A 13,512-nucleotide genomic window follows, 5' to 3' on the forward strand; every position below is an offset into this window, starting at 1 on the left:
ACGGCTTGTGGCGTTGAGAATGGAAGTGGCGCAACACTGTATATCATACGCTTTTCGCATAAGGTGCGCCTTCTGTTCGAGGGCACAACCGGCAGGAACACTTTTGACGCCTCTTCACTGGACCCATGTGGGGCTTGCAGGCCTACGTGCTCTTCTGATTTATTCTTTGTACACGAAAGCTTAGTTTTTCGATAACACTGTGCCAGGTCTAAAACTGGCGCACGCGATAGCATTGGTGTGAGTGCAACATATGCAAGCAAAAAAAAAAAAAAAGGGGGGGGGGGGAAACGCCACATATCGAAGACGGGAAAAGAACGAAATGGGTTCGGCAACATAAATGTGTCGAACAACACATGTCCCGGCGCAAGGACTCAAACCTGGATCTCTCAGACTTTCGGCCTTGATTGTCATCGATCAAACAAGACGGCATTTCTGGAAAACTACTGTGCCTCAAGCACACGTAACGCACAACATACCCTGTTGTCTCTCTCTTTCCCACTGACTTCCGCGAGACAAATACAATTTCTGATGTAACACCAGGAAGAAGTCTTCCTGCAGAATTTGTCTTTGGACACTTCGGACAAGATGCCGAAGAAACGCGCTTCATTCACGAGCGGGCTTACAAGGGCACGTCTATAGAAGAGCCACAGAGCTAGAGAGCTGCTTGGCGTGCGAGTTGGTTGATATCCAATTTGGGGGGGGGGGGGGGGGGTCTGTTTCTGGGAGTAGCCGAATTTGTCGTCAACATCAACATCAACATCTTGATATCCAATGAGTACATGGCGGAGCTACAACGAGGAAGACGGCAACACAGTGACAACCGTGACAATCGAAGGCGGTTGTCACTGTATTGTCGTCGTCCTTGTTGTATAGCTCTGCATTGAGCTCGTTGAGCCATGCGTCGACGCAAGAGGCAACTGCGAGATTTCGAGGGCCAAGAAATAGTTCCACAAGGCCACTCTAGGAACAACACATCATCATCGTCATCATTAGCTCCCCCTTCATCATAATATTTGTGGAAATGCTGCCCACCAGCGCAATCGCTCTCCTTCTACGAGTTTCTACTTTTCGGAGCTATCAGTAGCGAAAACTTTGGAAGGTATATATGGACGTGTCACAGCTTTTTTTCTCGTTTCCTGGAGATTTGACATAGATGACAGAGATGAGATGTTTATTGCATAGATGACAAACATTCTGATTCAAAAGAAAGTAGTAGTCATCCCAGAATAAAGCAAAAAAAAAAAAAAACATTCACTGACTTTCAAACGCACAGAGCGTCTCAACTAACATGCCCAAATATGAAAAAGAAGACTACTACAACGACGACTAGAAAAAGGAAAGAAAGTTCTACGCGAATGACACAAACTAGCACTCACGCCAGTATTTGTTATTGTGGCTAATTAATTAATTATATAAGATTAATGAGGTGTCATTTGGAAAGTTGTAGCGTGCCTTGAAAGACACCCGGCCGAGGTGTTTCCAACAAGGTACGCTTTGTGTCTGTGTGTGTGTCTGTTTTCGCTCGTAAAAGAAAGCCCACCAAATAACCACTAAAAAATCACGTGACAACGCGTCATTCAATCGCACCGCGGAGGCACGTTGACACGTGGTGTTTTTTTGTATTTAGCGGGCTTCCTATTTACAGCGGAAAAGAAATATGCAAAAAAAAAAAAAAGTCACACAAGCGTTTCTTGTTTGAAACACCTCAGTCGGGTGTCTGATTCAAATTGACACCTCGGCCCTTCAACCAATATTTTAAAAGTTAGCTAATTAATATTATATATCAGCATGCATCGATTCTACTTCGTATCAGCACTCGTTACTTGGAAAATATGCCCTCGCAACCACTGTTAGTGACGTAAATATCGAAAAAGTTCCGATAACTCCAATTTCTGCGAAAACTCACCGGAAAGGGGAGTGTTTAGCAGATGTTATGGAAAAAAAAAAAAAAGAGAAACAGAACCCGAGAAAGGGACAGAGGAGTGACGACTACTGTTCCTTTCTCGGGTTCTGTTTTTTCACTGTATGTACCAGCTGGCCTGCACCCTTGCCCTTTTGCCACAGATGTTATCGGGTCTACCCAAGTGAACGGAATACGGTCTGTCGGGGGGGGGGGGGGGGGATCGACCGATTCTCGGATACCGTAATATATCATCTTGCTGCTACTATGACATCGTTTCACCCAGCTAACGTGTTGAAAGAACATGAGTATACTCACTCCGACATTCAGGGCAGCAGCTACTTGGGGTGTGCACCCACGCACTGTGGGGACATGGGAGCACAGGACACGACTTCTTGGTGCAAGTAACACCTCCATCCTGCAGTGCACAAACTCCTACTAAGAAACATGCACTAAGAAAACATGCATCGCGACCCATGAGGCGCCATAACCTGCGGCGCAATACATGCAATACAATACAAGTTATACAGACGTTAACCTGTTACATGATCATAATCGAAACAACGAAATCGTGTCTGTGTTTATGGGGTTGGAGCTTAGTAATGAAGAATGAATTCCTACCTTGCACATGCAGACGACGCAAGGATCTTGTTCGCCGGAAGGAACGACTGCACCTTCAACGTACTCCTTGCTACCAAGAACGCAGCCTGAAAAGTGAATAAAACTAAATCATTTCGATTCCACTACCTCCCCAAAATTCACAAGCACACACGAAGAAAACCATTCGCCGTCTCAAGTGTCAATAAACGCTCAAAATTCGCAAAGACATGCAAAGGACTCGCAGGCATGCTCGACTCTATCGAGCCATCTTTAATTAATATTTGATACCGTACAAAGATACGAATCGCTCAAAACTGCAACGTGTCTATTCCTTTTCATCATCCCCAACAGCACATTATGGCGAATTTCGCTGGTCGTTTTCCTCCAGCGCAGTGCGTGTAGTGCGCCGCTGTGGGTTCAGTGTAGAAACGAACGGAGCGACCAATGAAACAGGACGCACGTTGCATTGAAATGACAAGTGTAACACGCACACTGAAGCCAGTGTAACATTTTCTGCACGACAACGACCAGTGGAATTCAGCATAAAATGTTTTCACCTAAGTGGTGTGGAACACGTCCTCAGTGAACCCATCTCGGTGTAAAGAGGTCATTGGTTGCCCCGTAAATCTTTATATCGCAATTTCCACAGACGTAGATTCGACAAAATTACTGATTCTCAAACTTCCACCTGCCCTTCCAGCGCGTCTGGTAGCTCTCTATGCTAACTGGCAGCCTTCAACACTAATTTGGTAGAGGCACGTGGAGGCGTCTGGGGGGCCCACATTTGGCTGCCCACAGTGACACTACCGCATGGTGATGTCAGTACCCCAAATAGGCTTCACTTGCGCTGAATTGCGCCTTCTATGTGACATGTGTGATCAATTGGCTTCCGACCGAGAGAAGCCCACATGCAGAAGCCAACCCTCGCTGTGCAATACACCCACGAAAGGAACCGTTTTTATAGCCGTATAACGGGTTATAAAACGCGACTCTCGCAATTCGGTTGGTGTCGAAGGCAGAGCTCGTGTCGTCGAGTTGTGTGTCTGATTACGGCAGACCAGTGAAAGTGTCTAGAAACAAACAAATACAGCCGGAGCTCGTGTCGTCGTGTTGTGTGTCTCATTACTGCAGGCCAGTGAAAGTATCTAGAAACAAATAAACAAATACAGCCATTAAGGCCTCCAGCCAATTGGTGGTACAGGGTTTCCGACCCAGACTTACGGCAGGTTACTGCGAATGCTTCGTTATCAACCGACGTACCACAAATAGGCTTCTATGATCTTTCGTATCGGCACGGTCCCTTGGTCTCGGTCCCTTATACGATCTAACGGTGTACTTTCCAACCCTCCAAGGACCCTCCACACCGCAGAAACGTCACCGTGACGTAACCATGACGTTGGTAGACATAGCGAAACCGAAACAGCTCGGACGGAGAACACCACTGTTTCACAAAGCCGTATTCCTTCACGAAGGTCAAGGGTCGCTTCTCTGTATTAGTGGTACGCACAAATGAGGTCACGTTTTCAGTAGCTTTGGTGTCTTCATTCGCGTTCTCGGTCCACCGCGGAAAGAAAAGAAGGTTCCTTCCAAGGGTTGGTTCCATCATCTCGAAAGTCAACGTCGTAATCCTGTACTGAATGTGGTTCGTTGCGTTCGCGAATAAAGTTGTTGTTGTTGTTACTAGTTCGCGCTTTCTTTGTATAGAGACACCACGTGCACTCCGAGAGAAACTCGTGCCCTTCAGGCTCCCGAAGATGGAAAAGCCCAGCAGCCATCTTTAAAAAGGGCTACCGAAAAAATAGGGTTACCCGTAGAATAGAGCAGAACAAGGCCATAAAAGTAATAATATGCAAGGAATTGAATAAAAACCTTACAACATGAAAAAAAAAAAAAATGTAAACGTGGCTCCCCTGTGACTGGACTTTTTGCTATAGTAGTTCCAGTCTACCAAGTTGGCGGCGCTGTTGTACTATCTGACGTCATTTGTTTGTAATCAGGGAGAGGTCTATTGATACTTCAACAGGCGCTTTCACATTAACTGTACGACGTTCTGGCAGCATCTTAATAACCGACAAAAGTAATTAAAGGTTCCGCAAAGCAGCAGACAGACAGGTTACGTTCACGGCATAGTTTAACAGCTTGTTGCTTGGAAACCCAGCACAACAAGTTATACATGTGACAGGGAACGCTAAATATTTTTAAATTGCAAGTAAAATTGCGGCAAAACGGCTCGGGGCAACGTCAGGCGGGAAATAATCAACAATTTGTCAAGCAACAGTGATCTATGTCCCCGACTCGCTTGCTGCTCCTGACGGCTTCGTAGCCGACACGCAGCTGACTTTTTTTGTTTTAAAACTACGTTGCATGCGCATAACAATGTGTTATGCGCATGCAACGTAGTTTTACCGCCGTACTTGACAAGCAGTGCGCAGTTGATTGGGAATTCGACACAGTGTTGCCCGTAATTTTCAATTTTAATTTTCTAAAAAAAGCTATGGGCGCAATTTGGACGAAAATTGTGACGTAAAAGTACTGAGGCCTCAGGCTATCGAACAGATACATTTTCTACTGCTTTACAGTACCTTTAATAGTTGTTCGGAGTGACCGTGTGTCGAAGAGTGGTTTGAGAGGAGGACATATATGTGTAGGCAAGAATACTACGGACAACCTGCATTTCATGCAGGCAGCTATGTTTTTCCTTCTTCATTTTTTGTGTCTTTCAACGGAGGCTCTCTATGTGCAGGTATCCCGGAGTGCATCGGGGACAGCGCCCTCCTGGGAGGTGCGGTACCGGCTCGTTTGGAGGGTCAAGGACTTTCCGAAGGGCGCTGCTCTGCCCAGGCTGGGCCCATCACGAATTATTTTAGACCCGCTCACCCTTTTGTACCGCGTTGCATGTCAATAAGCGGTAGTACAAACACCAATTGCTTGCAGACATCATCTGTCCCACCTTCGTCTGGCATTCTGCTCTGGCCCATTGATTCATTTAGGGCAGGCATTTGTTGCTGTTTCAACTGCCCACCGTTGCAGCACGGCTTCAAAACCGAATGCTTTTTTTTTTTTTGCACAGGTCAATGCAAGCTGCTCAGTGCGAGGAAGGCAATGAGCCAGGTCATATGGCAGATAATGGTCAGTGTTGAGTGACCAACAAACACTGTTGCCTGTGCAACTGTATGTTAATTTATTCAATTGGTCACATTGCAGGCACATCGCTTGCAGACTATTGATTAGTGGCTGTCCTCTGGAATTCTTTGGCTTTAAAATTTGGAGGCGCGTCCTTGGGGTTAATAGATCCTGAAATAGTATTGCCGTGTTCGATTATCTATAGTGTAGCTAACCCCAGGACGAGAGGTTGGTAGGAGAAAAATGGAACAACAACAACAACAAATAAATCGTGACTATGATATGAGGTGATTCACCGCTGGAGAGCAGTACACCACCCCATTACACGCGAAATATTAGATGAGACATGAGAAAGAAAAAAGAAATGGAAGAAAGGAGCGCTGTTAGCCTACTATCTCTGCGGCTCGTTGCACATATTAAAAAGGATTCGCTAACTGCAACTCATACACGAGTTTCCATGCATCAACGTTCGTATTTGTTTTCCTATAACTCAGGTTTAGCATTCAATAAAATTTTTCGTCAAATCATGAATTTCTGTTCGTTTGTCTCTTTGTTGTGTTTGTGCTTGTTGTATCTTTTTACATGTGGTGTTATCACTGCGAAACAAACGTATAATAACTGCTACTTGGTGCACTACCATCGGCAACAACAAGAGGTCAATCCATACTGAAAGTATGAGCGATTTCAACTACAGTACAGTACAGTACTACATCAATACAGTACTACAGCCACCGAACATTAAATATTGGATTAAGTATTAAATTCTATGACAGTTTCATTTATTCAGACATCCGGCTTCTGTTTTTCCTGTCACTCTTTATATAGGTGCTTTCATTCAAAAACAAATTTTAAGCGACCTCCATCCAAAATTGTCCGAAGGAATGCAGTGAGGTTCACCTTGACGGCCGAGACAAGCCCCGCTTCATTGTCATCCATGTGCGCTTAGGCATCAGTTTGTTAATTAACTTAAGCTTCCAGCGCACGCAAATGTTCGTTTTTGTGCGACTTTCTCGGAGTACAAGGCGCTTGGTATCGAAGTTACTTCCTACATGCCAAGATACATCCTCATAGAAAGAAGGTTAATGTTTCATGAAGGTTCATTATGCGCTTTTGGGTGCCCGCCAGCGTGGCGCAACGCATGCAGGCTCATTAGGCGATTCTATCGTGATTTTCCTACCAGGTGCCAGAAGGTAACTCGAAAAACAAAACCCAACTATTCGCACGTCTAACTGCGACACAGAACCGTCCCTCCACACTGTTAAAAATGAAAAAGAGCTGTACTTTGATCACATAAGACAAGGCAGAATAAAAGCGCTAAAAACACGAGGACAACGGACACACAGTTAGCGCTGTTGTCCTGCCGCATGCTCCGCATAGATCGCAACCGCATGCTCCGTTGTCCTCGTGTTTTTAGCGCTTTTATTCTGCCATGCCTTACCAACAGGCCCAGTCTGAAGTTTTAAGCACATAAGACAAAATCGCCATATATAGAACACGTTTTGGGGTCGGTACATGTCACATTAATTTCTTTTTTAATTTTTTTAATATCGATGTTCGTGCCGAGTGCTGCCGACCGAACCGCATGGAACATTACGAGAGACTTTTACTTTACATTACGGGCCTTTAACGTTATGAATGTTTTCCCACGTAAAGTCTCGATCTTGATATACGGTCTTTCAACTGTCACAGTTCCCCAGGTACCTGCAGACGCCATTTATAAATTCAAAACAGCACATACTAGGGAATTAACGAACACACGAGGTGCTTCCTCAGTCAGAAAATGTAGCGCATCGTGTGTACCACAAAAACTACACGCGATTGTATTTCGTGCAGATTCATTTGCAATGTTTCGGCTGTAGTGAGGCAAACGTTGCTGACGCTCAGCGGGCTTACGACTCTTTTAACGTACCTTAATGACAGCTTGCTGAGGCGACTGCATCCAAGAAGGCGTTTGTTCGTAGGTCACCGTCTCTTGGCTCCGTTTCTAGCAGCTTTAAATCATGCCGCAGACGAGGAAGTGAATAAACGCACTCCGCCAGACAATTCCCGACTGCCAGGAGCGGGTCCTGTACACTATACGTCTGATATCGCTGAGGTAGCCCTCTAACCATCGCTTAATGCGTGAGGAACCCCCGGTGAACACTGTCAATGTGCTTTGAATGAATACACGTCCACAATCTGCACTGTCCTTCAGGAAAACGCGTCTATCTGTGCTTGGCTTAATTTGGCTTAATGTCATACCAATGACTTTGGGTAACCTCCTAATTTCATATCACATCCTGACCATTGTGACCCTGGACATCATCACTTCATCTATTTGTTGTTGGTGTTGTTGTTGATGTCGAGTGGCTATTATGTGTTGCAACAGTCTGTACAACGTTGATGTCCAGATTCATTTTCCCGCAAAAGAACACCGAAGCCGTAGGGACTGTCGGGAAGCCGTCGCGATTGGTTCCATGGCTTCACCGAACACAGAGACTGCCGTTGCGTATAATTAGGTGCGGGAGAAATACCTTGGGCGCTGCAGGAGCGGCACGCTGGATGACGTATTACGTTCCAAATGCCCCCTTTCTCCGAAAGATACTAGAAAACTCGCAGCTCGTTTCGCTTGCTTCAGAGAACGAGCCCTAGCTGCGCGTAGAGTAGCAAGCCAAATATTGGCTGACCTCTCTCAACACTTAAAAAGAAGAAGAAGAAGGCGTCTCTACAAAGGACTTTCTAGCTTCTACAAAAGATTCTCATTTAGCTCATCGACTTTCAACCAGCGTCCCTTCTTCCTATCTCATCTCGGCTACAGTCGTGACGCTTCCCACATGAGTGAGGCCTGGTCAACAACGGCAAATTTTGAAAATCTCAGAGAGAGAGAGAGAGAGAGAGAGAGAGAGAAATGAAACCTGCGTACGAGCGTACACGCAGCTCATGCACTAGCTATGTTTCGGTAATATGGCAACAGCTTACCAGCATGGGATCAAGCCTCGTAAGCCTTGAGATTTACATGAGTGAGATTTCTATTATGAATGCAGGGGGGAAACGCGTTCCAAGTAGGATGATATAGTAAATACCTTTTCTGTATACATGGTGTTTTTTTTATCAGCAACAGATTCTTAAAAAAAAAAAAATGAGAACAGCACGGATGTCGTTTTTGTAGTTGAGTTATACGGCTAGGCGGACATCCACTCGAAGACAGTACGTAACTACACTTCGTGACTAATTACCTAAATTTCCTTAATTAACTCTTAAGTCAGGAGCTTTCGGTCAAAAAGCACAGTGGGAGACAATCCTCGTTGAAAGCCATTGTATTTGTTAAAAATGGTGAAACGAACACGTACGTTGAAATATCCATCGCCAAATTTCGCTATGCGAATGAACCGAAACCGAAACAGCGCGCATAAGAAGCGCATGACCTTCACCGTCGGAGGGTTATTCGGGCTGCAAAGCGGTTGGTCTGGCCACCTACTCCAATTATTTCCGTCCCGCCAAAGCACGTGGCCTTCTGACGTGGAATGAGCGCTGTCCTCCCTGCGCTACTGATCCACGCGGTTTCGGTATTGGCTCATTTGCATAGCAAAATTCGACGATGGATATTTCGACGTACATGCTCATCTCAAGATTCAAAAGAAATAAGAAAGAAAAATAGAATGGCTTTCAACGAGGATTGTTTCCCATTCTGCTGTCTCACTGTTGTCCGAAAGCCCCTAATTAAAGAGTTAATGAATTTTAGATAATTAGTCATCTAGTAATTACAAACTCTTTTCAAGATGATGTCCAACGGCGCCCGTGCTGCTCTCATGGCTTTTAAAAAATCCTCTGGATAAACAAAAAAAAAAACAACCTGTATATCAGTACTATATGATACAGTTACACTATAGTGTGTATAGTTGCGTGTCAGGCCTTGTTGATAGGAGGTTGTGGCGTCGAAAAAGAAGGCAAAGCAAAAGGCAAAAAAAAAAAAAAAAAAGAAAGGCACGGACGACGCCTGAACTGTAGGGAGGAAAGATGACTGAAAAGATGACTGCTGAAGTGGCAGTTCGTATTGTTGCAGGTCCAAAGAATGTGTAGTGATTTCCATGGACATTCAAGTGGCGTGTGCACTTTATTCCTTCAGAATTTCGGGTGTGCATCGAAGATGGAAACACCGAGCCCAGCAATTCGTTAGTGAGTTTTAGTGCATCGTACGCTATCGCATTTGCGTACGTAAGGAATAGCGTGGTGGTCCTGCGCAGTGCGCGAAGCTCTCTTTATGGTTTGCGAGTGCGCAGAAGCACCAATGATATCCCTTACGTACGCAAAGGCGATACCGTACGGTACACTAAGACTCTCTGTTATCTCTTTCTCTCCCCCCCTTTTTTTTATCACCCCTCGTCCGAGGCGTTGTGTAGCGGGCAACTGGAAAAATTTCCCTGCTTAATGGCATTCTTCCATTCCACATAATAATCCTCGCACATCGATATGCTGTCGCTCAGGTACAACGCGGTGACAGTTTCGGCCTTCGCCGCTACACTACACTTTCTTAGTCTCGGGGGTAAATTTTTAATTGGAAGTCATAGTGAAATTACTCCAGAAAAACAATTCTTGTGTACTTGACGGGGCCAAAGTCACGTCTGCTTTTAGTAGACGGTTGGCACCGCACGGGGAACGCTTTCTCGCTACATCGTGTTCTAAAGAACGGAAAAAAACGGAAGGGTCCTGAAAAAATATGGCACTGTCTCAGTCACTGAATTCCAGTCAGATTTCACATAACTACTCACAGTAACAAGTTTGAGTTACGACCCCAGAGCGGTCGAAACGGCGCACACTATCGACGAGCCAGTGTTTTCGCTCATTCAGGAAAGAGGGCGCGCTCTGTCCACGAATACTTACTCGTGCATTGTTGCTGTCTGGTGGTTGCGAGATAACGCATGTCTACATCAGAGGCATTCACAGACGTTTTTCGTAACAGATCAGTGGCGGGCGGGGAGGGGGGGATCGCCCCCAAAATTATCAGTTTAAACAATAGGTTCCCCCTCTCCCCGACTCCGATACGCGCTTCCACAAAGAACCCCCCTCCCCCTCGAAAATGAGGGTCTGGATGCGCCCCTGTAACAGATCAGCAATGCACATTGGCGGTCATGTTATTCCGTAGTAGATTGCTCTGAATTGTTACTACAAATAGTACTAGTACTATCAACTAAATGACTGGGTAATAGGTATTAAGAATACCAAACAAATATCCGTGCAGAGCCTGCAGTCCGACGCTGCGAACACTAGCTTATTCTGTAGATATTGTGCTCAGTATTTGTACGTAGTGTAGTCCCTTTCATCATAAATAAAGTCCAAGCGTAAAAAAATAAGAATAAATGATGCATTGAGGCAAAGTAGTCTCGAGTCATAACTTTAATCGAATGTAATCATTTCTATTGTGGTGCTTGCATTCCACCTACGTTTTGACTGCACCATTCCTCCATCCTGAGACGACGGCCGTTGTCAATAAAGGCGACTGGCCAGGGCCTAACTACAACCGGTTGGGGGTCTTTTTTTATTCCTCAGTAGTTTGAGTAACATCATAGTTTACCGGATGAAAGGCAGCACGTAGTTCCAGGCGAGCCAGCAGAGAATGCGACAGTATAATAGCCAATTTCCTCACTCTGAGCAAGGAGTTGAGCACAGATATTCCTTGCAAAACATTCCAGCGTGGCGCTCAGGCTGGCTGCGCAAAATATACTCGTGATAAAGCCACAACAGAGAAAAGTTCAGGATGCTTTCATCTTTGTCTTCCCCTTACGCGGACGATTTTCGTAAATTTGTGAACTACTCCAGTATTTTTACGTCTAGTGTCCGGCTACCGAGTGAATACTATCCTCTGGCGGCTTAAACCTGAGTACTCAAAAGGAGTTTAAACCTATACACATCAACGTTTGGGCGGGTTGGTACATACTCTTGTAGGAGCGGTAGACGAACTAACAAAGACAACAACAACAACAACTTTATTTGATCAATAGAGAGCGGATTTTCAGGCATATACCTTTTCGTCGGGAAACGTACAGACGCTGCCTTTCGGTGTTCTAAGCACGTATCAGGCCGAATGGGACCCATTAGTGCCCTAGTGTTGGTGCCTCTTTTTGTGATTAGCGCCTTTTTTGGAAATAGGCGCCGATAAGTGCCTAAACGGGTACTGTACTTGATACTTTGTGTTTATTCCAGCAGCGAAAAAAAAAGGGGGGGGGGTTCATAATAGCCGAGGACACGTTTCGCCGCGCTACATCGCAAAGTGCAAGTGTGTTCCCCTTTTTCGCCTGCATTCCTTGCACCCGGGGCAACTAAGTGCAACACCGTATCTGCCCTTCCAGCTGTGCTTAGTGGTGACCACAACTGTATACAAGTCACTTACAAAGCCTAAGTTACAGTTACACGACTTTAAAAGCAACTAAGTTACACGAAAAGTTACTTAGACTCAAATGTGACTCAGTTATGGTGACTGATAGGATGTCGTTCAGTTACTTTTCAATTACTTCCGGTTCCTCGTGTTCAATGTGACCCCACGTAAAACTTTGGGACACAGTGCATTAAACGTAGCACTTGTTGAAAACAAACTTCTGAAACAACCCACATACTCGCTTCATAAATTCGTTCTTGACAGCAGGACACTTTTTAGGTTCCCATTAGAATCACTAAGTAACATTCCGTCCCAGGCCCTAAGTCTCGCACAGAAATTCGATTGAAGAAGTAATTAACTTTCCTCGCAGTACCAGTTACTCGTAAAAAGTAATTAAATTGCAGACACAGGTACACGTTTTACAAAGTAGTTGGTTATAGTAATTAGTTAGACAAAAAATATTTAATTGTAATAACTCAACTATAGTAATTCGTTGCTTTACATCTTTGGTGGTGACAGCCCTTTTGTTCCCGATGACTAGGGTTCCGCGATTTCGGTTTTTATTTTTGGGCGGATTCGGCGTATGTTTTTCGGTGTTTATTGATTTTCACGAAATCGGCATTTTTCGATGTTTTTCCTGGTGTGTACACGGTTTACCCGATCAGTTATTGGCGAATAGAAATCACAATGTAATATTTCCGCACGACGCTCATTCACCATGGCGTTGTTCGCTGCGGTGGCTTTCTACGGGCATTTTTCGCACACACACATACAAAAAAAAAAATCAAATTGGGAGTAGATTTACACAGTTACATTTTTCACAACCATCGCATTTCTGTATGGTTTTCTGATCTGCATCAACAACTTGCTGGTCACGTGCAGCAATTTATCTCTGTCACGTCCTGGAATGTCCTTCTGTATTCGGTGTTTTCCGATTAAAACCGAATTAGGGGAAATTTACCCGGCGTATGTTTTTCGGCGTTTTTCGATTAAAACCGAAAACGCGGAATTCTACCGATGACATCCCTCGCGAGTACCCTTCTTCGTATATACAGGGTGTTTGCTCTAACGTGTCCAGAAGTTATATTTAAAGCTAGCGATAAAAGAAAAGCAAGTGGTACTTTTCTGCTACTTGGGTAAGAAACAGGTACTGCTTCACTAGTAATACCTGTTTCTTAGTCAAGTAGCTGAAAAGTAGAGCTCGTTTCTCTTTTATCGCTCGCTTTAAATAAAATTTCTGGACATGTCAGAGCAAACGCCCTGTATATCGGCACGCACCATCAAATCGGCAGACGTCGTGAGGCCGTTCTCGGCATGTTGGACAATTCACGGTGACAGGTGGCAGAATTTCATGCCAGAGAACATTGAAATGATGCTCGTTTTCTACCGTCTTCATACTTTCAACACGAAGACATGTGCACGGTGCCCCTAGTTTAATTCTAAAATAAAGATTGCAGTGCGATCAGAATATCCTGTCCTCTGGAATCCGCCTGGAATCATCATAATATCCTATCTCTCTCTTACCGTCTCTGTGGGA

The 13,512-nt window shown here is 44.9% G+C and overlaps 1 protein-coding gene across 1 annotated transcript in view; it reads right to left on the reverse strand.

Moving 5' to 3' along the window:
• The window catches only part of LOC135377664 (BMP-binding endothelial regulator protein-like), a 117,361-nt gene that overhangs the window by 32,335 nt on the left and 71,514 nt on the right, over positions 1-13,512 (reverse strand). The window contains exons 6-7 of the mRNA XM_064610258.1: positions 2,522-2,607; positions 2,219-2,318 (exon numbers count right to left, since the gene is read on the reverse strand). Coding sequence (XP_064466328.1) covers positions 2,219-2,318; positions 2,522-2,607 — 186 coding nt within the window. The remainder of the gene's footprint in view (positions 1-2,218; positions 2,319-2,521; positions 2,608-13,512) is intronic.

The sequence above is a fragment of the Ornithodoros turicata genome, chromosome 1, assembly GCF_037126465.1.
Source record: "Ornithodoros turicata isolate Travis chromosome 1, ASM3712646v1, whole genome shotgun sequence".
Taxonomy (NCBI): Eukaryota; Metazoa; Arthropoda; class Arachnida; order Ixodida; family Argasidae; genus Ornithodoros; species Ornithodoros turicata.